Consider the following 24668-nt stretch of genomic DNA (forward strand, 5'->3'; position numbering starts at 1 on the left):
TATTTTTCCCCCTTTATTTCTTCATATTTAATTTTATTTGCAAATTTATTTCATATTAATTGCAACAATAAATACTCAAAGCCTTTACATGCTATCTTTGCATCTCCGTGTCTCACAAATATATTTTAATTTACCTAACCCATGTAAAAATTATTTGCAGGAGGTATTAATTCACTGCAGAAAAGTAAGGTGAAATAAAGAACTTTGAACAGCACCTTTCAGCATTATGCAATGATTTAAGTAAAAAAATGGAGAATATCATATCAACTGAGTCTGTGGAGGAATGTGCAAAGGCAAAATGCTGTTAACCTAGTTATGGTTTGGGATAGAGACTTACATGCATTATAGTAATTTCTCATAGGGATATAAAATAACAGTGACTCATAACTCTCCCAAAACCACATAAGACTTTTTCCTTCCAGACTTACTGCACCAACTGCATGCTAATAATATTTACTGAGGAAAATTTCCAGATAAGATATTGTGCATGAAGATAATGAAATTCAGTCAATTTAAAGTATTGTAGACTCTTTATATTAAAATATTTCTGTCATGCAGAAAACAATATTTTTAATAAATTTTTCACAAGTGTCTAGGATCAAGGGAAGTAGCTTTAGCAGAGACATCTTTAATCCTTAGCAGAAAGCAAGGAAGTTGTATCTCTGAAAAAAAGATGCATCTGAAATTGACTTGTGCCTTCTGAAAAACTTCTTTGGCTTAGCGAGAAGTGAAGTTCAACACACAGACCATCCCCAGAAAAAGTCAGAAACAACTCTGGGACAAGTCATGGCTGTTGGATACAGTGACAGAGTGGCCTCATAGGAAAGCAGGAGAATAAGACGGGACAGGCAGGTGCCAACAAGGTACCCCTAAACGCACTCTAACAAGTCCTTGTTCATGGGAAGTGGGCACTGACTGCTGTGACACCCAGGGTTTCCTTCTGCCTGTGCCATGGCTGTGCTTCTTCATTTAGTCATGTGCCAAATACGTACCTGAAACCCAACCTGTCAAATCCACCTTATGACCTATCTTTAAATCATTTAAAACTCTACCTACCAGAGTCCTTCCATCAGCTTTGCACACACAGCCTGTCTGTGAGCACAGTCTGAGCTGAAGCTTGATGGGATGACAAGCACTCCATGTGTGCTCAGGGAATGCTGCACTTTGGAGCATGGAAATGGAATCCCTCAGTCTCCCATCTACAACAATGCCACCATCCGTGGCAGACCATTCACACACAGGCTAACAGCAACCCCATGGCAGAGGAGACAATGCATTTTATGCATTAATTTTTGATGAATCATCTACAGAGCTGTACAAAATATTGCACTTAAACCTGCTGGAATCAGACTTGGATATATTTATAATCATTAAAGTCTGACCATGTTATCAAAGCTTCTACATTCTTGTCTGAACTGGAAAGCCAGTTAATCTCCTTCATTTGGAGACACACAAAGAGGGAGGTGGCAGACAGCTGCTTTGGTCCAGTGCAGTCTCCCTGCCAGCTATAAGGAGGTTGTTTGTGTATTTAAGATATATTAAGCTACAGAGCAAAAATATCATCACCCCAAATATACAGGTTCACAAAATTTCAGGTGTCTGCAAGTACATTTTACATAGGCTTTAGCTTTTATCACCCTCTCATATCTGTTTCCGTTGGGTGCCCAGTAACCTCTCTTCCTCTAAATGTAATGTACAATTCTTCCTGCAGCACTTTCACACAGCTGCCACTCCTTTAAATCAACCTGTCAGAGAAGCATTTCCTCATTGCCTCTCCAAGTGCAGGCTCCTTTCTCCCTTCTCACTAAATCATCCTGGCTTAATGCCCAGAACGGGCAATGTTCAGTTCTGGACAAATGACAATTTTTCTTTACAGATGAAAATGTGTCTGTGTTTAGCATTTTCTTTTCCAACCACACAAAATTAGGAACAAGAGTTTTATGAATTTGTAGAAGTTGTTTCTGTTTCCCAATACTGAAAAGTCCTAAAGGGTTTCTGGTTAACAGATTTCAAAGTTTTATCATTTTTCTGAACAAAAGAGTAAATTATTTTCTAAGTTCATTTGTATTTATTCAATTTTATTTGTCTTTCATTCTGAGACACGTATTGTCAAAGAGAGGAAACAAGAAGGAATAAGAGTGGAGTAAGAGGACATAGGAACTATCTGAAACAAAGTTACAATAAGATGGCAAAAAAGGGAAATGTTGCATGGAAAAGAGTAAAGGCATAGACAGCTAGACAACAGTGCTCTGGCTGCTAGAAGGAAGCTGTATCTACCCTACATCAGGAGAAAGAGTAAGGCTCAAAGTACATAGGTCAGTAAAAAAAAAGGGGAAAATGGAATATTAGGTTCTAGAATATATTATTATGACCTTTGTGACTATGAGTCTTTTCTGAAATTGAAAATAATGAAGAAAAAAAAACCAGATTGGATTTGTTTAGCCACTTCCTGAAAATACCTCCTTAAAATCATACTTTGACGTGAAGGAGTTGTCCTTCTAGTGGGGATTGCTGCCTGATACCATTAAGAAACTGCTATATTTTACTCAATGTTTATACTTTCTAATTATGGGCTTTTTTGATGCTTTCTCCAGCATATTCTCTTAATTTCCCTGCAAATCTGTCTATAAAGGGACTTTTTGTCATTGCTGTTTCTGATCTAGACCTGAGAGTTAGCTCCCTCTCAGCACCACCAGTTTCAGTCAGACATGGAGTCTGCTGTATTTATCACTTTCTGGCCATAGTGTGTCAATAAATGCCCTTATCACTGTCTCAATGTTCATAAAGAACAGACAGTGACACATTCAATGCCATCTCCCTCTTACGATTCCTTCTGGGGTGGTTTCAGAACTGGTCTTCACCCAGAGGAGTGTTTGGGTGACTGCCTGAAAGAGCCACCTTGCGCCTGGGGAATCCGTAGATGGAACGTCATCCAAAAAGCCTCCTAGGCATGGCTGCTTCCTTCTGTGCTCACCCAGCCATGGACAGCAAACAGCCACAGCCTGCCAAGCGCTCATGGGCTCACACACGTGACCACTGAGCTCTCTCTTGTGCCAGTTAAGGGCTCCTTTCCCTGGCTGCCACACACGCCTGCACTAACCAGGAGATTCACTGCAAATAACAGCACTGGCCAACAGTTGGCTTTGCTTCCACTTTCTTCTGGGTGTTCTTTGTGGTTACTGGCATACAAATAGCATGCACAGCCCTCACTTTCCTCTAGGTCTTAGATTTAATTAAAGACTACACAAAAAATATTACATAAAGCAGTATGAAAATTTAATGCTAAGATGCAGCACTGCCTGCTGGTGACAGTGCTGTCTCTTTGGGCATGATGATGCATCTGTATGGATAGTTACAGAATTACATTAAATCAACTAAAGATTGCCAAAAGAAACTCTAAAGGAATAACATTGCAATGCACTATTGAGAGCTAGGCTTATTAGAGTTAATCAATTTTTTTATCTATGCAGCAAAATATTTAGAAGATCTATACTATGATTCTAGGAGCAGCAAAAGTCTTAGAGTTCTGATCGTCAGTGAGAAAAGTCACATGAAGAGTGAAAAGTTAGTTTCCAAAGTAGAGAAGTGAATGCAACATAAACAAATCTGAGTTTAAAATCTTGTAATATCCTCTCCAAATTTATATCTGTTATACAACAAATCATGGCAAATGTGTTTATGTGACCACCCTAGAGATCATTCTGGCAAATAAAGTGAGAGAGAGAGCGAGAGAGAGAGACAGCACTGGGGGATTTTCCATACCTTTTGCTTTTAAATTAAAATCTTAATTCTGCATGTCCCAAGCAGATTTTCCAAAGCTTTATTTTTTCATCAAAAATAAGGCACTTCATTTGTTCATTTTTTACAGGTGAATTTCTTTGCTGCTTCTACCTATTAAGCACATTGAGTCCCAGGTCATGTAATATTCAAAAAAGAAAACAGCATTAATGAAAGTTATCAAGGACTTGGAATAAGCATGCACTATGGGCTTTCAGTTGTGAAGAGAATAAGAGAGATGAATTCTCAAACACTCTGTGGTCTTGGCAGCATCAGGCTTCCACAATTAACTCTTAAGAGTTCAGACAAAACCATACATGAATGTATTTAAGGAAGCTGGACTGACAAAGAGAGATGAAATATTATCATCTTAATATTAATGTCTGTATTTCACAGGTATTGTATTCACACAGATACTTATTTCACGCATTTTTTATATAGGCTAAATTATAAGTTTGGGTCCAAATTTTACCCCAACAAATTATTCTGGAATATGAGGTTTTGTGAAGGAATGTTCTATTGCAGGTAAAGTAAAAACATCATGCAAGTCAATAGTTTTATTGAAGTCAACAGCAAAATCTGAATTAATTTGCAAGGCATTGTGCTTCACTTTTGTAGCTTTGCCAAAAACACAGAAAAAGAGGGACATAGAGAAGGAGTGGTCATTTTATGAACAGAAGAAAAGGAAAGGAATAGAAGAAAAGGGAAAAAAAGGAAAGGAAAGGAAAGGAAAGGAAAGGAAAGGAAAGGAAAGGAAAGGAAAGGAAAGGAAAGGAAAGGAAAGGAAAGGAAAGGAAAGGAAAGGAAAGGAAAGGAAAGGAAAGGAAAGGAAAGGAAAGGAAAGGAAAGGAAAGGAAAGGAAAGGAAAGGAAAGGAAAAAAGAAAAGAAAAGAAAAGAAAAGAAAAGAAAAGAAAAGAAAAGAAAAGAAAAGAAAAGAAAAGAAAAGAAAAGAAAAGAAAAAGATTTCTTTAATTTTATTCCATTTTGGAGGTGGAAGGGTCAGGGAAGCAATAAAGGGGAAATATATGTATTTGTCTTCTATGTATTTGTCTTCTACCTCCCAGGAAAATTTTCTTTCTATTTTCCTTTTTTTTTTTTTTCTTTGAACAGACATTATTAAAGAGAAATAAGAGATTAGAGGAAGAAATTTAATTTAGATCAGAGGCAATTGTGTAGATATCGTGTTCACTGAAATTGTTGCTGAGGAACAACTGGGGCACAGCACCTGGTCCTTCAAGAGCAGGACAGTCAAAGCAGCAGCAGGGAAGCAAGCACATCCGAAGAGATTATTTTGACCAGGAAGGATAAGTACATTTCCCCTCTTTATTAGAATATAGCTGCTAGAAAATTGGCTGTGTTGAGAGTTAAAAAAATAAATCACATAGAGCATGATGCTTTGAAGACAGTTATATTACAGAGTCTGCCTTTTTCATTTGTGAATGTGTTAATGTATAAAGAACACCATTTCTCAGGAAAGTTTTAAGGCTACCAGTCGACCATATGTACAAATTTTTATTCTCAGAAAATCTTAAAGGAATTATGTAATACTGTACACAAAAGAAGCCAAAGTATGATTTTGTGTAAAACACTATCATGAATGTTTCTTGATGTTTTGGCTGAATTTATCATTAACAAATGGATTTATAATTCCAAGAGTCAAACGCTTTTAACATTCCTCGTTCTTTTTCAGATGTTGTTTTCTGTAACAGGATCAAAACTTGTTTTGCAGTTACACCTAAATATTTTACTAGAAGACAGTTAAAGGATGTTTTATACAAGCCTTATGAACAAAATAGAAAAGATGGTACAATTGTATTGCAATGAGGCAGGGAGGTGGAATAAGAAACTTAAGTTTCCCACCGTGGTTTTCTTGAATCAACATTAAACTAAGGTACTATTATTGTTATGTTGCTATTTAATTTGTTCATTACTAGATATAAAAAAAATGTCATCAATATCAGAAAATAATATTAATTCAAATATAAGTGCTTTGGGTGCATCTATTCCTCAGCCACAAAAAATAAATATAGACATATAGAAATACACTCCGAATGCAAAAACAAAGTCATATGCCTCATAACAAGCAATGAGTGCAACAATCTGTTCTTGAATATCTGATGTAAATCTTGCTTGAGTCAGAAACTGCTATTTTCTCATGCACTCATTGTCTTGCATTTCCTCGTTATGAGGAACACACATGCAAGAAAAGGTAGCTTTCAAAAACATTCCCAGGAAAGAAGTGGTCCTGCAGTCCCATTTCTCTTTTCTGCCTTTACCCTAAGTTAGATAAATGCCAGAGGAGAAGCATCCCACAAGCAAAGGAATTGGATTTTCCATAGACATTTACTCTCATGAGGCTGCAGATGCAGAAAGCTGCACACACAGGCTGGCTGTCCAGAAGGTCTGACAACAGAAATAAGAACCTGTAAGGTGACAGAAGCATTCTGTATTTGTATGGTGAGGATGACCTCCATCAGGGGAGCAAACTGCTCCACAGATGATAAACTGGCAAACTCACCCAAGTTAATTTCATCTCTAACACATATGCTATTGTGAGCCTTAAGTATATATTATCAGGAAAGGTCAGAACATGCATGTCTTCTCTCATAAAGTAGGTTTAATTCTAACTGATTCCAAATACACTTCTGTCATTGAAGGTTTGAGTGAAAATTAAAGCAGCAAAAGACATGTCATAGATACAAATGAACACCTTGTAGCAGGAGCAAGTGGGACAGCTGCCCTCATAATGGCTCTATTGCCACTTCAATGTTAACCTATCAGGGCAAGTTATGCCTTTTTATACACTTTTTTGACCTGAGCAGTTCATTGTGCTCCAGGGCTCCTTGTGTTGCTTTCAACTGAGAAGAGAAGTTGATTGTGTCTCAGGCAGCTCAAGAGGAATCATATCTACTCACCAAGAGTGAACAAAAGTCCTGATTTTCTGAATGCAACAGGAATCAAGCAATAGCACAGAGCTTCTTTGCTTTCAGTCCCTTTCATTCCAAGGCTCTTTATGTTTCCTTAGTAAGTACTGCAGTTTTTGATCAGCCATATGTTACATTTCTGCTCCTTTGTGATTTATTCTGTGGTGTTTCATGAACATGCAGGCTCCTAAGTAAAATTTTATTCAATCAAGCCCTGCTCACCAGATAGTTTCAATTCTAGCACTACCTCACATATTTTTTTAATTAAGACAGTGATATATGCTTGTACTTTTTTTTTTTTTTGGAGGCAGCTCTCACTTCAAAAACCTATTTATCTTTTTACTGCTTAGATGGAGGACAGGGTTTACTCCTCAATCTAAATGTGCCCATCAGTCTATCTCTGAATTGCATATTTTTGTAGCACCTGGCACAGAACTGTGAGTCTAAGTGGGGCCATGAGGGTCTAACAGTTAAATTATGAAGAGTATAAATGGCATGATACATCTGAGTTTGCATCAATACAGGTTGTGATCTTGGCAGAAACCTAGAGATGTTTCATGTTCACCAGGTGCCAGAGACTGAAATGGTTCATGCCTTAAACATTGTTATGAAGGAGTTTTGCCCATTATATTAAAACTGTACAAAGAAGCTACAACCACTGAAGCCCACCTCTCCTTGAATATGCCTGACTGAAACTTTGGACTATGAGTTAAGCCACCTGAGGGAATTCAAGATAAGAGTCCATTGTTCAATCATCTCAGGTCTAGGGAAAAGTAAACAAGGCTGAGGGAAAAGAATGCATCCACAAGAAATCCAAATCCAGCAGAATATCATCCCTGGCTGGGTTTGGGGTAGAGGAGACCACCGCTCACAGAGGCCAGGTTTACACAGCCTCACCTGTCCCACAACAAAGTGAGGAGGAGGAGGAGGAGAGTTTTGGCATGTCATGACCTCGGATCAGAGGTGGTGTACACCCATCCCCCCTTACACAAACTGGCTCGCCTATGGAACCTCCAGGAAGGCTACACCCATGGGAATTCATGTGAAAGGCAGCTGAAGAGGTGTCACAATCCATCAAAGACCCACAAAAGTGCCACTCAGACTCATTCCTGAGACCTTGCACCACAGGAATGCACATGATAAAGGGAGGCTACAGACCCAGAGTCTGCTGCAAGACATTGTGTCAAACCTACTCCCAGTCAGGAGGGTTATCTGGGCATTCCCACTCTGACTGAACATATATTAACCCATGTTTTTTGGGGGGACCCTCACCAACAAGAAAACCAGATGGACCAGGTGGAGAGGATCAATGGAACACCACTGGGATCTGTGGCATGGTGATATTCGCTTTAATCTGTTTCCTGTCACTATCTTTCTGTCCCCCCAATTCTTTTATATTGCTTTCTCTTCCTTTTGTTTTTTTTCTCTCTCTCTTTCATAGTCACTATTAAATAAAATCCATAATATTGAATTTGGCATATGGTCTTGTTTGCCCCTTAATTATTCTAATAACTTTAAAAACTGGACTATAATGCAGGATAAGTGCAGCCTGTGTGATCACACCTGTGTTTTAGCTCAAGCTCTGAAGCCCCAGACCTGCATCCACATGGAATCAGCAGGAATCTTCCCTTCATCCCTTGTGTTTGCTTGGGTTCAACATCCTCAGCATGGCTTCAGAGTTTCTACTCCAACATTCAGCCAGGCTTGCAGCCCTGGTTCATCCAAACATGTAACCAGCTGAGCAGTGAGATAACCCAGTGCAGACCTCACAGTGATCCACTGGTGGCTTTTCATGTGACAGAGCTGCAGTGTATGGGCCAGTCTCAGAAACAGCAGAACACAAAATCTGTTTTATATGAGCAAAGAAGATGATGATAAAGCACCAATCCCTTCTGAAAAGCCAATCTGATTGTTTGCTTTTTGGAGAAGAATTTGTTTTGTGTAATCCTTGGCAGGAAGAAGAGGCAACAAGGGGGGAAGGAAGCTCGAGTTCCTTCAGACTCAAGGAAAAGTGATTGGCTTTGGTTTGCTGACAGCTGCTGTCTGCTGGCAGACGTGGGCTTACACAGGTTTGGTTTCTAAGCTTCAGTTTTTTGCAAAACAAATACAAACAATTCGGAGAGATTGACATGAATGAACTGAATGTGTTTTCTCCTGTTGGAATGCTGAATTTTCTTTGGCTTTGGAATGAGGGAAGAAGGAACTGGACACAATAGATGAGAAGACACAAAGTTGTCTCCTTGAAGAATTAGGGAAGAATAAAATCCTAAAAAAATTTCCATCCGCCTTCACACGTGAGGATTACTGCTGACAAATTGGAGTAGAAGAAAGCAGACCAATTACAGCATGTAAGTTAACATTACATGTACTATTTTGGTCAGTGACAAAACCAGAAAGATAGATAGAATAATGAAGCATAATAAAGAAAACTACAGTATGTTATCATTACTTCTAGAAGATGTTGTGTTAACTCCTCCAGTTCTCAAACTTCAGTTTGCTAATTTTTAGCACATATTTATTTATTACCTATTGTATTTTGAGTATCGAACAGCTGGATGTTGTTCCACAGGATTTTTTTCTTTGAGGAAGTTCTGCTGTTGTAAAGCCTCCTACAGCCAATGCTTCCTGTGCTGGACCTGCATTGCCTGGTTTAAGTTCAGCCTTGGGGTTAAAGCACATGGAGGTGTGGATTAGCATGTGGGATCCAGGCTTTTCTGTGAGCAAGTTCCCAGGGGAATTCTGTGCTGAGGGATTTTGGAGGGTGGGAACCAGCACTGATCATCTGCATCTGTAGCCAGACAGTGGATGTCACAGCAGCAAAGTGAAACACATGCTTGGAAAAATTGTTTGGAAACCAGCCACATTCAGAAAATAAAGAATGATTTATATTTGAGATTTCATTGTGGAAAAGAAATGCACTAGTTAATTCTCAAGTTAGTTTTTTCTTTCCAGAAAAACAGGGTTTTTTCTGACTAAAGAAGTAAAGATGTCTCATAGAAAAGGAACACTGTACTGGAGTGTGTTACATTTTTATTTTAGGTGTTGTACATTTATATTATCCATGTCCTTGAAATTGCTAATAAAACTGGTAACCCTAGACCAGTGTGGATTACAGTACTCTTGTGCCTCATGAGCACTTGTATTCCCTTACCAATTGTTTTTTTCTAATCCAGCACAAAAGGAGTTGCTATTCCACATTTAAAGGGTCATTTGTACATGTTCTCTTTTGGTCTCCACCTTCCCCACCTCTTCAGACTAGCTTTTCTTACAGATTAACTTGGAAATTTTCAAGCTTTTAGGCATGCTTTTCTTTTATTTTTTTTTCTTTAATTATGCATTTGCTATCCTGAAATATACCTTTTCTATTACAATATTTCTCTGAAATATAGTTATTTATCTATTTTGAAAAGCCCCATAGAGGTATGCCAATGATGATAATAATAATAAAAGAAGGATTTACATTCCTGAATGCAACTTACACCTTTGGAATATTGTAGGTTTGCTTCCCCAAAGAAAACACAGGGTCTATTAAGTTAGTTATAAGTGCTGCCAACTCTAAACTTATAAAGTCAATAAATTTGATACTGTTATAGGCAAAGATTATCTTTAAAATTTCCATTCTTCCAGGTGAAGTTAGTGGAAGATTTTTGTTTCTTCTTTTCTTAACTTCTTTAGCTTTGTCTGCATGCGGTCTGAATTACAATGACTGTTCATTAGCTGCATTTAAACATAAAGACCATGATTACCACACCTTACCAGGAGGAAGAGAACTCTCTGCGTGAAGAAAAGAACTCAACCTGGTCTTTCAACACTTTTTCAGCTTCCTGCCACTATGAAAAGATAATCTCTGCTTATTTTTTCAGCAAATGTCAACCATGTCATCTCTGTTTATAGATGAATGGATTTCAGTCTTGAAATGTTTATTCTAAGCCTCTATCAGCAGATGATTTTATCCTTTGGTGGTCTGTTGCAAAGAGATGGTTCCCCCTCACACAAATCTGAATGAAGTGATGAAGAAAAAATTGTTAAGGATTGAGACTAGATTGCAGATTGTGTGCTGTCTGAACTTGGTTTTGTGGGTTTGTAAAACTGCATTATATCCCACTGTGGAAAAGGTGAGTTGCATAATGTGAAGCATAAATGTAACTTCTATTAACTCTAAGCAATTGAAAGAAGTGAAGAGTGAAACTAGAGAGTTGAGCAGTGTGACACAAATATATTTGGTGAATTATTTTCCAAAAAATATACCTAGTGACATATTTTTAAACATTGTAAAAAGTGCAAATGAATAAAAATTGTTTAATATAGGCAAGTATAAATATATTTCTCTAGAGAAAATATGTTCAATGATGAAGAACTAAGGAAAATTAACAGAATGTGAGTGTGAAAACAACATGTTCACATCAGAATAATAATTATCACTTCAATATGTCCATACACAAAGAAATATAATACAAAATATATGAATGATATTACAATAAGGAGCAAATGGGACCTAACCCTAAAGGAGGGGGGGGTCTCACACAATTATTTCATTTTATTCTCTCTGTTAACCGTTGTGGATCAAAGAACAGATTCCTTTAATTCTACTTTAGGAGTTTTCAAAACCAGTATAAAATACTAAAAATGAAGGTTTTTGCTCACTGCTCTACCCAAACACAGAGGGAAGCCTGTCTTCGTGTGTGCAACCTCACAGGTAAAATTTTATCTCCATTTGAGATCACTACCTAAACTGATTTTTCAATCAATTCTGTCTTATACCATCCATAAACAGAATGCCAGCTAGCACCACCATCTGCATTCTCTTATGTCATCCAACACTTTACAAAATCTTAAGCTTTACAGTTAGGTGAAAATGGAAGATAAAGCCCTTCAGGAACTGCCCTCTGCTGCTTTGCCTGGGCCATATCTCTGGAGAATGCTTTCTCTTGTTACCACTCCTGATGGTCAGGTACTTCTGCAATGGCACGGCCATTGCTAGGGCCAGGCAGGGGACTTACCAGAAAAGGCAGCTTCGGCTCTGAAAACAAACCATTCATCCCCTTGTGAACACAAATCCAGGAAATATATCTCCCAAGGGATGGCTAATTTTATCTGTATCCTTGAGACAGTAACATTTAGTTTTGCCTGCCCTCCTCCTAAAACGCCTTGAACAGGCTTTGCCTCTGGCTGTGGTTCTGTGCCCAGAGTCCCTAAAGACTTAGACAGCAGTTACTGTTCAGTTCAAAGCCTCCTGAATTTAATAGAAATTAATTCCTAAATTGATGTTTGGTTTTAATGTCTTATGGTGAGTATGTGGCATCAATATGCTCAATCTTCTATTATGAAAGACTAAACTGCAAAATCATAGATTATAAAATAATTACATGGGTTAGCAATTTTGTCATTGAGAATTAGTGGCACTGTTGGTAGTACTTACAAATTCAAAATTTCAAGACACTTTGTGTCCTTTCTCAAGAAGATGTGGACTTACATAATTAAACTTCACACAAATTTAAACACAATTGCAGACATAGATGTTTTCATAAGATATCTTTAACAAGTAAATTTAATTCACCATACTATTTAAAGGAATTAATTTTACTTCTTTTAAGACATAATTAATAACATTCAAATAACTATTTTTTGAATTAATCTATTTCAAAATAAAGGTTGATTTGAAGAAAATGAAGCCTTTCATAACACAGGCTTAATTCGGAGCAGATCTTTATTTTTGATTTTCCTTTAAGAATTACCCATCTTAAAACTTAAGACACTTTTGAGCTGAAGTAACACATAGACATTGGGACCAGAGCAAAAGTGAGGCCAGAGAGATTCTGAAAAGTTCCTTCAAGGTAGGAAAGTATCTCAGGGTCCCAGAGGAGGAGTTGCGTCTTCAAGGCAGAGGTTGAAGTTCAGCCTGGAGAGGAAAATATCTGGAAGGATGGACCGTGTGGGATATTCCTTGGGTACCAATATGTTTGAAGCATATCCCTTGGCGCTTATTAAAAAAAAAAAAAAAAATTAAACCACAATATCTCAAAACAAGGGAAGCATTATGGAAAGATATTTAACAGAAACAATCCAGTGAAAATAGACAAAAGTTATAAGGGGAAGTATGAAATTGGGAATGAGAGAAATTATTACAAAATATTGTCTGGTGCTAGTGATTCTATCCCTACACATAAGTCAAGACCTGTCAAAGTTTGAAGTCAAATGGCAGAGCTTTGGTGTTTATTTAATGTTAACACTACACATGTTAACATTAAATATGTTAACAAACAAAATTAACAAACACATGCAAAACTGCTCTTATGACAGTTTTGATTCCAAGCAATTTTTCCTGTTGAAACTTGTTTTGTTTTGCATTAAAAGCTTATTCCCCAAATAAATAGCAAGTTTGAATTTTCAGCTAAAAAAGAGTTGTATTTCAATGCTTAATTTAGATGAACTGAAAAAAAAAAAACAAAAACAAAAAATGTAATCTGATTTGATTGACCCAAAATGGGGATTTACTTAGCATGTTTATAAAAAACTAGAGAAAAATTCACTTAGTTTCATATCAAAATATTTGTCAAAGTTCATTTGATCTGAAGGTGCATTATTTAAATCATTGTTTTGTTTCGTGCTAGACCAAAACTTATCACAGGGCTTTTTTACCCCAAACACAGAAACATCTTAAAAGTAAAGGGCTTATGGATCATTATGACCTTTCTCTCTAACCTGCCTCCCTGAGTGTAATTAGTCAGAACTAGGTTCAGGAATGCCTGGGATGCTGCCTGGGGTGGAGCCTGACTCACCCCTGCAGAGCTGCCATTGTGGCACAGAAGACTGGCCTTCAAAAGAACACAATTTAATGCTTGTTTCTCTGTTTCAAGCCCAAACAATAATAATTTCTAGATATTCAAACATGTATCCATAATTGCTGGTTTAATAAAAGAGACTTCTTCTCCCACAAAAATATTTTTGGTTATTTTACCATCAGTTATAAGAATCAGGCCTGTCTGAGATATATGTACTTTCCCAGGTGGGCAGGTCCACTAAAACATAAGCCTGTCAACCTGTGTCTCTGCTTTACACCTCAACTCTTTTGAAATCTGTTTTACCTATGACTCAAGATTTTGCTAGACTAACCCTTAAGGGACACAACAATTTTGTTCTGTCTCTCTTATGAAGTGCAGCAATACAGCCCCATTCTCATTGTTAAGAGGTTTTTGGAGAGGTTGTCAGACACCACACAATCTGGATGCAATGACATTTTAATGCAAGCAGTGGTGATCTGTTTGTCTACCTGTGACAAGAACTAGAGTAAACAAGTGAGTTATGTGACTCATTTTGAACAGTCACTCTAATGGAAATGTGAGAAGCAATCAACCAAATACCAGGCATTTCTACTCAAGAGCTCTACAGGGTTTTTTTCCAGTCAATCAAAAATAAAAGTATTGAATTAACATTGTGTATTCTGCCTTGAAATGTTTCAGTAAAAATGCACCCCACGATGCTTGAGTCTAAACCAAGGATCTGAAGTAAAACCACAAAAAATATAGAGAAAAGGCACTGCATTAGTGTAAAGGAGAAAATCAGCCCATCTGAGACTGAGACAACCCAAACCTACCTGAACTCTGCCTGTACCTGCTTGAGTACCCCGAACACTCCTTTCTATCTCCCTCTATGCAACTGGTCTCATATGTCCCTTGTCACTGCCTGCACTAAAACCATTTAACCTTGCAGTTCATCTCATGGCTTGACCACTCCCCAGGGAAGTGGCTGGACTGGTGATGGGTCTGCTCCAGTGAGTTTGCTGATGGCCAGCACACAGGACTCTGGGGCTTCTCCCCTGTGACACCTCAGTCTTCCCAGAACCAGGGCACAGCCTTACATGTGTATTCAGGCTTTGCTCTAAAAACCTAAGAAATTGACACACTGAATTTCTTGGCTTACAGGTGTCTCTGTTTACCATTGACCCACAGCCACCTGAAAAAAGTCACAATTGTTAACATTAATAAATGTTTGGTGTATGCAGGGAAATCACACAGTTTATTGCAATGAAATAAAAATTGTAAAAGCTTTATTTCCCTTTGCCAGCAGACACAGAGGGTCAGTGAATATTTTTAACTAAAGAGCAAATAATCTTCTTGTCACACCTGTCACATTCATGAGGAATGATTGCCTAGATTTCAGTTGGCAAAAAATGCACCTTTTACATTATAATTTTCTCTAGGCATCACATATATGAAGAATAGTGAGACCTGCTACAGTTCAGCAAAATCATGAGATTATAGAAACTAAAACCTGCCATATGAAATTCACATTATTAGCAATAATTTTAATTAATCTAAAGGTACACATTTCTGGATGCATTATAGAGTTTTTAAAATCAGGCTACACTTGGTTTCATATGCAATTTTAAATGGTTTTATTAATTTGTGTCTCCCACAACCCCTTCTGCTTTTTACATTTGGATTATATATTTATATATACAAAGACAGAGAAATGGTTTTCCCTATTCTGTAGTTCTGTGCAATTTAAGCCTGATATATATTCTGAGGTAGCTTTCCAAAATATCTCTATTAAATGGCCTATTGATCCCTACAGTTGTAAATACCCACAGCACATTCATTTAGCAGGAATGCAATTTAGTTAGAAAAATTAAAATTGTTAAATGATCCATCTGGAAATGACTGTCTTCTTGCCAAAACACCATTTGGGATACATGCTATCCAGTCTGGCCCAAGTCACTGACACTATAAAAACAGTCTAGGGAGTGTATTCATTTTAAGATGTTATATATTATGCCACCAAATTAGTCACAGTATCATTCATCTCCAAACATAATTGGGAACCATGAAATGTAACTGTACCATGGCCCAGCTGGGTAGCTGAGGAATCCTTGCACAGAGTGAGAATAGCTATAATCCAGCATTCAAGGCCTTCTGCCTGACTCCCATTGAGAACCAACACCTGGATTTTCTGAACCTCAAGTGTGCCAGCTGCCCCTGATAATCTCTGCTTTTTCTTATGTTTGCATATGTTTAACGTGCTTAAAATGTTTGCAGGATCCTACAATACTTGGTAGAAAGAGAAATAGTCTGTCATTAGTATATTAAATATTGCTGTTAAAAATATCTATGAAGTCTAATTTTGCTTATTCTTGAAGTCAGCTTTTGATTTTGGTGCAATGTGTCATGAGGTACATTAAAATTTAGATCCAACTACAGCGCACCTCTTTGAAGTCAACTTTTGCAAGTTTGATTAATGAAAGCTGAATTATTTGCCCTGTGAGAGTCCCAGTGCAAATCTGAGCCAGTTTGTCAGGTCACTTTACAAGGCCTTGATGGCCAGCTAGAAATCTGGGAATTCCCAGTCAGTCATTCCTAAAGCTTCTTAATTTCTCAGAAGTGCTCAGAAGCTGCCTGGAATGGCAATGTTCTTCCATTGATGTGCTCATCATGAAAGACAAAGGTTTTTTTAAAACTCTGTGCTGCTGTTTTTGGAATAGTGCTGGTCCTGCCACCAAACTTCACTCTGGGAGCACAACTGGCTGGAGGCAATCTTTCTTGTGCATGGGATGAGAAAGTTTAGGTGGGACAGCAGTTGCAAAGGGAGTATTCCTTCCTAGTGACGTTAGAGATTCCTTAGAAACAACACAGGGGAAAATCTTGGGTTGCCAGGGGGGTCACAGGGACAGATTCAAGGGAGCAGTGGTCCCATGCAGAAGCCCCCAAGTGGAGCTGTAACCTTTTTGCAGAAACAGTACTCCTGCTGAGTGTGACATTGATGGGTGGGTGACCACCAGACAACTCCTATCATGGCTCACACATCAAGGCTGCAAAGACCTTTCTATGAGAGCTGGGAAAAGGAATGATTTTACCCTAGTGAGCACTTGCTCCAACACCCAGGAATACACTGGAGGGTGTGAATTAAAGCAAGAGATGTCTTTTGTACATGAAGTGGAACTAATGCTGTAGCCAGAAATTGTACAAAGCACTGGAGCTGGAGAGATGGAGTGACTTTTTAAGGTTGCTGAGACACTACAATTCTCACTTCACTTTGTGATTGGACACAGGTTTTGGGCTATCTCATGAGCTGTAATAATATTTTGCAGTGCAATCAGGCAGAGGGAAAAAAGCAGTGCATTCCCAATTACCTGCAGGAGCTCTTTATGCTCATTCTATTTTAACACAGTGGGTTGCTGCTTCAGTCTTTCATTTGTGTTCTGTGCTGCTGACAAGCCAAAAATTTGAGATGTGGTTGAGAAGGAACGTTTACATGCTGAAAATTCTGTTTATTTACAAGTTAAAGTAGAAACCAAGCTTAGAAACAATCTGTGAGTGGTAGGTAGTACTACAAATGATTCTCTAGAATTACCATAATTTCTCTTCCCCAGTGCCTCTTTTTACTGTAGGACACATAGTTGTAAGGCATCTATAGCTGTAAAAGGTAAAACTCTTTGGTATACTCTGAAGAGATCAAAGTCGTAGAGAATGTTCAGCACTCTTCAGAGACTTTATGCCATGAGACTGAACCATCTGAAAGCAATTTCTCTGCAAAAATTTGTGCACAGTTAATCTCTGTTCAGGACAGTTCAGTCCATGGAAATAGTAACACAGACACCTTAATCTGACAAAACATAAATTCTTTTGTACAAGCTCAGGAAAATTAAGCTAGCTAGTAGGCTGGAGAGTGTTGGGGAGGACTTGGATGAATAAAAAAAGATTTCCTCTCTCGATTGAAAGTAGAGAAAGAAAGGATCAAGACTGAAGGGAGTGGGCAAGTATTTGAGCTGTGATTGGTAATGCTATTATTATGAAATACCTTTACCTTTATTTTTAGAGGACACGTCTCTTTTCCCATCTAATGACCTGCTGCAACTTGTTGGGTTGGGAATATGACCTTGCCCAGCAGGACCCTCATTTGTCACAGAAGTGAATGGCAAAACTGCAGAAATTATTTGAAAGTATGAAGATAAACCAAGGACAATAAAAAATTAAAGTAAAATTTACTTCCAATAAGAAATTTCTATAGCATTTAAGCATGATTTTAATTAACAATTCTGTTACTTTTGTTTAGTGCATATTCATTCAATACACCTATATTATCACATCATTAATTATTATCAGTTATATATAGGAATGACAAGTGTAAACTTTTGTCAGCTACTTGGGGTTCGTCTCAACTTTCCTGAACACAGGAGTATTCACAATATTTTCTTTTAATAAAATATGGAGAAAAGGTAGGTGAGTGAGAGAACAAAGTTAATGCTTGCTATGCATTAAGGAACATAATATCGTAGAATTTTTTGAAAAAAAAAAAACCTTCAAGAACATGGAGTCTGACCAATAAACAATCACAGAGAAGTCCACCACGAAACCATGCCCGTAAGGGCATCTACATGTCTTTCAAATGCCAGAAAGGTGACTCAAGCACCTCCCTGCAGTGATATTGTTTGGCCATTTATCATGCTTCTATTTTCTTTTCAGATCACTTCCTCTTCGTAACACCAGTGTGTAAACTAACCAGCAGTGATTTTTCCTAGGCCTACAAATTGGTCAGGTGAGAACATTCCAGTGAAAAAAGGGGAAATACACATTTACCTTTGGGTAAGGAAATTGTACAAAATATCACATCTGATTAGAGTCATTATGGCCAGTAGTTAGCAAGATATGCAAAATGTTAGTGTGTTAGACTCTTTTCTAAAACCTATTTATGGTCCACTTAGATGGAGGACAGAGTGTACTCCTCAGTCTTGCTGTACCTGTCAGTCCATCTCCAAATTGCATGTTTTTCTAGCACCTGGCTAGACTGTGTGTTTAATTCACAGAAATTTTTTTCTTGCTTATTTGATTTGATTCTACTGATGAAATTAATTCAATGTATAGAAAAAAAAAAGTATTATTCCAATCCTTTTACCACTGGTATCTCTGCAACAGCATGCTGCATGTTTAGCTGTTCCTGAATAATGTATTTATTTAGCAGCTGCTCATCCTGAGAATGGTGCAGATCAGAGTGGCACAGCTCTCTTTACAGGACAGTTTCTCCATCTTTTGTCTTTAGCAGTTTTCAGCAACAGTTTTGTTTTCAGCGAGCATCTGCACATTTCAATGGGTAAATACAGAGAAGTTCATTTTCCAAAACAGAGTCCTTAATGTCCTGCAGGGGGTCAGTTTATCTTGAAATGCATGAATGTAATCTGTATAATGTTTATTTTAACCTGCCTCACAAATCATCAATTTCTCACTCTATTGAAAGAATCAAGAGGGTCTGAGGTCCTCTCTTTTTTTGTTGATTTTGTGTTTCTGGGACTGAACAGTTTCATTATCCCTAATTATATGATGAGCTACTTAGAAAATAAAAGGCACACAGGAAAATAGCTTGAGAAGAACAAAAATAGCCCGACAGTTAATTATGTTAAAAATACCAAACACTTGTCAGCATTCCATTAACATCTTAATGAGGGGGAAATAACCCTCATCTGTCTCAAAAAAAAAAAAAAAAAAAAAAAAAAAGTTGCTTTAAAAAAAATAAAAATCCCAACCTGGTTTGTAAATTTTGCACCCTGAAAGACACAGATAATTTCTCCTCATTAAAATCCTGCTACTGGGTACCTAAGAGTTACCAAGTGTGAAGAGAACAGCGAGGCTTCTTCTCTGGTTGTTATTCAGCAAACGTCCTGGAGGGAGATTAATTAGACCGCAAGACCTTATATTAATGGGACTCATTAGAGCAATAGATCTGTTAGGGAAGGGAATGGAGGCTGGACAGCTATGATTTGTGGGGTGATTTCTCCCACATGGCATAGAAATTGCTCTCAGTCTGCATTCATTTTCTCAGTTTAGTTTTTTCTTATTTCTGTGATGAGGTTATGTCCTGGGCCAGGCAGGAAAGAAGGATGAACCTCAGACCTGATCCCTCTTTTGACTGTGGAGGATTGTTAAACCATGCTCTTGGCAGCAGTGAGAGGAAAGTGGTTCTCCTGGGTTCTTGCAGGGAGTGACAGACAATGAGGAAAGCAGTGTGCCTGCAATGGTCTAGCAAACAGCAATACCTGCACTAAGGATGTAACAAGATTACAAGCTACTTCTATTCAGATATTGCAGTGTTGACAGATTAGTCTTTTATTTCACAGTCCTTCAAAAGGTTAACATTTCTCCTAACTCTTAAAATAATATTAAAAAGCTACAGGTATTTCCCTGTGCTGTCAATGGTATTTAACTAAGAAACAAATGCTGGCAATTCAGATGGGAAAAAGCAGGGAAAACTCCATTTTGAAAAGTTTAATTATTTAAAAATGTTCCCTTCATAGAAAAATAAGTTTTGCACTCTAAAAATAACTTCCATTATATATGTGTGTATACATGTGTCTGACAATAGCTAATTAATAGTTCTAAATATTCTTATGTCTCATGAAGAAAATTGACTAGAGTTACTTCTGTCTTTGATCAATACAATCTGTAATTATCTGTCACAGGAGCATATTTGCCTGTTTTAATCTGTAGCTGTCCTTCCCATGCTTTGAATAAAAATTAAAACAAATCTTACATCCATGTTATTGTGTTAGACTCTTTTCTAAAACCTATTTATGGTCCACTTACTGATTTATGAATACCTAAGAGCAAAAAAACAAACACAAAAACAAGGAAAAAACCCACGAAACCTACCAACCTGTGATCTTTATTCCTTTAGGCAGTGAAATGATCTCTTGGCAGTCTCAGCATGTCACTGAGCAAGACTGTTAGAGGGAAAGTGCCCTTCATCCTGGGCCTTCTCTGTGCCCTCACATATGAGCAGACTTAGGGTTTTAATGCTGCAACTTCAATAATTCATCTGAATAATCTTTCCTCAACAGTTTTCTACTTCACTTCTTGAAAAGTATGCTATTCAGCTGCAAACGTGTAACCTGTTAGGTTTTATTTGACTGAAGTATTACAAGTTCAACATCATAGTAGCTGCTCTACTATGTGCTGATGGATGAAACACAGAGGTCTGCTCTGCTGTCTGGCTGCCATGCCTATTGATTACCAAATGAAAGTAAGCTTCAGAGCTATTTGTAGAAGGTCTCTGCAGCCCAGAAGAACATCTGTTGACAATCCATATTTTTATCATGCTTTACTGAAAAATACAGTGACATCTTTTAAAGGTTTGGGGTCTGTGATATTCTAACTCTATATCCCATAGGATTGCCTTTCTCAGGGAGATTTTAGAGGCTCACATACAATGCAGTGCATCTTACAGATGATGAAGACAGTGGTGATTGTATGCTACAGGCACTAAAATTCAACAGTCAGTGCATCACTCTGTGCAAGGTGTTGCAATTATTTTCTATATTATGTAATTAAAAATTATATCTATTAGCTTTTTATTTTTGACCACTACAGCCACAGAAAGAACATTCTTTTAATAAAAAACAGTCTAAAAGTACATTATGAATAATACTCATCCATTAGCATCCAATAATTAACACTTTGCTCTGTCTGCTTATCTTTACAAGGACATTTTTGTCCCCCCAGCTTTTGAAGCCCTCTACTGAGACAATCCTAGCTACCACTCTGATGAGAAACAAACTAGAGCTTTATTATTTTACTTTTCCAAACAGATTACATGATGGTAAATTGCAGCACATGGAAATACTTTTGGAAAGATACAAAGAGAGGCAGACTTTATATTTTGAGGAAATGAACTAGCTAGACTTCCAAATGAAAGGCTTGTTTTATGCTGCAGCCATTGCTTGTTTAGCTGCTTGTATGTGCTTCCAGCATTTGAAATGATACAATATACAGCTATAGCCAAACCATAAGATGTAAAAATTAAACTAGTAAATATCATGCTGAATTCAGAATGCTAGTCATAGACATTTCTAATCTCCAGCAGCAAGTTTCTCAGGCTGCCAAATGTTTTTACTTTAAAATGAATGTCAAGGATTTATATATATTTGTTCTCGAACACACTGCAGGAGTGCGATGCATTCTTTATTTGCAAACTGTAGGAAATTTTTCTGAGTAAATACATAAATTGGCACAGTCTGTCTTAATGGAAAACCAATTATTTTAATTACTAGGGGGTGGTGCACCCTTTTGCTTTGGATTTTTTAAATTAGTAATTAATTACTTCATCACCCATTTATTTCTTCCATTTCAGGGAATTAAAATGAAGATAACTAATTTTAGAGAATTTTCAATATTACCCCAGGGTTATCAGAAGGACAAATGGTACCATATGGGAGTGTGCAGGAAGGATGCAGGTTTAGGAACAACTGAAGCCAGAGGAAACTTAAATGTGAAATAATATATACAAACATTTCTGATTATTGGTACTAATGACTGTCTATCTTGCAAACTGTGTTGCCAAGAAGTAGAGGTCATCTTCACCAATAAACTAGGTGTAAAACTTGATCACTGGAGGAAAAAAGAGGAAAAAAAATTCCACAGCACAAGTGTAAAAGACATCTGGTTAGGAGATATGTCAAGCCATTGATATTGTCCTAAAGAAATTGTCCAGTTCTTCTTTACAGATACCAAAACTGCTTCATCAGGATTAGTTTTAGAGCCCTTCTTTTGCCGTTGCCTGCTCCTACTCCAAGTAACATCAGAGCATACTTCAACAGGAAATCTTTTCCCTTTATTTGATGTTGGTGTAACTGGTCCTTGGACAGACTCAAATCATCACAGCTCTTTAGATTCAAAATTATTTTGTGTAGCTGGCACTTATTTGTATTTGCTTCCTCTAGAGAGATGGAAATGACCATTCCAGCTTATCAAATCCACTGTATTCCCATTAAATACTACCCAAGCCTTAAATGTAAACAGGAAGTTTCACCAAACAAACAGATGCATTCTGGCTTTTAAACTGGAAAGCATGTGTATGAAAGAGCAGCATTTAAAGTAAAAGTGAAGGTAAAACAAAACAAGACCAAAAAGAAAAAAATTCTCAAAACACCTGAAATCAGTCTATTCCTCCAGCTGCTGCTCAAGGTCTTGATGAGGTTTTTCTCAAGCAAGTACTTAAGGAAACAATTCAAATATATCCTACTTTGCAGTAGTTAGTATTAAGATTTTATGATGTATGGACCACCATGAATTTTTCAGCAGATAAGCAGCTTTTTGAAGTAAATTCAAAAGGGCTATGTTTTTAGTTACTTTTGCAGTCCCGTTAGGAATAGTTCATGCAAATTATTCACTAACGTGTTGTCTTTTAAAGTGAACTCTTGCTTTGGGTTTTCAGTTCCTTATTTGAACCTAAGGGTTTGCTTGTAGCAGACATTTCTTAGTGTTTTAAAACTTTTCTGTTATGGGTGAATTTAGGTTTTTTGGTTTTTCCTTTTATTTTGTTTTGTACTTTTATACACATACACACACACACACACACACACACACACACAAATGTATATTTATAATACCATCTTGTGCTTTACTGTTTCTTTGTTTGGGTATTATATTTTTAATAGTCACTTGAGGGTCTTTAAAGTACTATCTTTTAACATGTTTTAACCTTTTTCATCTCCAAAAGTCAGTTGAGTTTCAGCTCTTTATTTAACTTATGGGGTTTTTGTTTTTATGTTTGGGGGGATGCTTTTTTATTTTTTTGCCCTTTCTTTCTAGCACTCTCTTTTAGAAGACTACACAGAAATTATTCCTATATCTTGCTGGTTTTAGGAAGTTCCAAGTGACATTACATGAAGTGTAAACAAAGGTTTTATTCTTATCCCTTTTAGTGATGGTGGCAATTTTCTACCATCAGAATGCAGTGCTAGACATCCATTTTAGGCATTTTTCCCCCTTTATTGATTCTTTTCTTGAAACTTTCTTCTGCTACTTCTCCAGCATTGATGTTGGAACATAAGCCCAAACCACAGCTTGCAGTTACATGGTTGATTTTTTAATCTCTGAGGTGATAGAGAGTAGTACCTATGTTGAACTCTTTCAATTCAAAGAGAAGGAGTAACACCCTGACATTTTAAGCAGAAATCACCATGTATAAAGACATGCCTGAAAGTAGGAATAGAAGTTAGAAAATTAGGCAAATATTTCTGCAAACAGAACATGAGAAAGGACTTTATGTTCCTGAGAGCCTAATTTTCAAGTTACTATAGTACAAGCTAGGACTGCATTCATGTATCTTGTCTTGTCTGTGTCATTAATTTGTCAGGATTTCAGCACTAAATTATGGAAGATGAGTATCTTCCATAAAGGCAAGAAATGTAGACAAGGTACAGAAAAGGAAGGGTTTAACAGATGGTTGTGATACAGTAACAAGTCATTGAGTTCACTCATTAATGTTATAACAGAAAGCAAGAATTTGTGCTAACCAGGTATGAGTGCAGTATTTAGATTTTATTTTATAAGGCTGTCTGAAATACTTTCCTTTCACTGATATGTCTCAGGTACAGTGTCCAAACAGGCGACATGGATCCCAAAATCTGAGCTTCATGATTCTGCCCTTTGAGTTTTGTGGCAAAACTGTGTTCAGTGAAATCAACCAGTTAGGCTAAAAAGGCTGTCTTCACACATTACTTTGGTACAGCAAAAATTTCTGCATGGTTCAGAGACTGATTTTTCTCTAATGGCTTTTTGGAAAATGTGTCCTACACATTGAATCAATTCAGATGTCCCTTGCAACATTGCATTATTTCCCAAAATCTTTTGTAAGGACAGATATCATTGAATGCATTGGTTGTTCACCCTCTGTCTGTATTTTTTGTGCATGGCCTCCAAGTGCAGATGCTCCCAATTTGCAGGCAGTTAATCTGCATGGACAGCCTGGCCTGAGTCATCGAGGACCATGGGGTGAGGCAAACTACAATTCTGAATGCTTTAGTAGTTTTATACACCCTACCAGCCATATTTGCATCTTTTTTTAAGAAAAAAAAAATATTATTAGATCAACTGCAATATCCTCTAATTATCAACATGTGAGTTTGATGAGGATCTGCTGTGATTTAAGGACTCCTACCTGCTGGAAATATAACGATTTGCTAATTTTACAGGAAACAT

At 37.3% G+C, this 24668-nt stretch overlaps 1 protein-coding gene and 1 long non-coding RNA gene across 4 annotated transcripts in view; one reads left to right on the top strand and one right to left on the bottom strand.

The window, feature by feature from the left end:
- LOC135300335 (uncharacterized) overlaps positions 1–4608 on the top strand; it is a 230901-nt gene extending 226293 nt beyond the window's left edge. The window contains exon 8 of the mRNA XM_064419693.1: positions 722–4608. Coding sequence (XP_064275763.1) covers positions 722–838 — 117 coding nt within the window. The 3' untranslated portion in view covers positions 839–4608. The remainder of the gene's footprint in view (positions 1–721) is intronic.
- LOC135300338 (uncharacterized) overlaps positions 1–24668 on the bottom strand; it is a 119926-nt gene that overhangs the window by 32082 nt on the left and 63176 nt on the right. The window contains exon 4 of one of the 3 annotated variants that reach the window (XR_010362227.1): positions 12563–12682. The exons of the other annotated variants lie outside the window; for them this stretch is intronic. This is a non-coding gene — a long non-coding RNA (uncharacterized LOC135300338). Of the gene's footprint in view, positions 1–12562; positions 12683–24668 lie in introns of those variants that run through there. 3 annotated transcript variants of the gene reach the window in all.

The sequence above is a fragment of the Passer domesticus genome, chromosome 5 (genome assembly GCF_036417665.1).
Source record: "Passer domesticus isolate bPasDom1 chromosome 5, bPasDom1.hap1, whole genome shotgun sequence".
NCBI lineage: Eukaryota > Metazoa > Chordata > Aves > Passeriformes > Passeridae > Passer > Passer domesticus.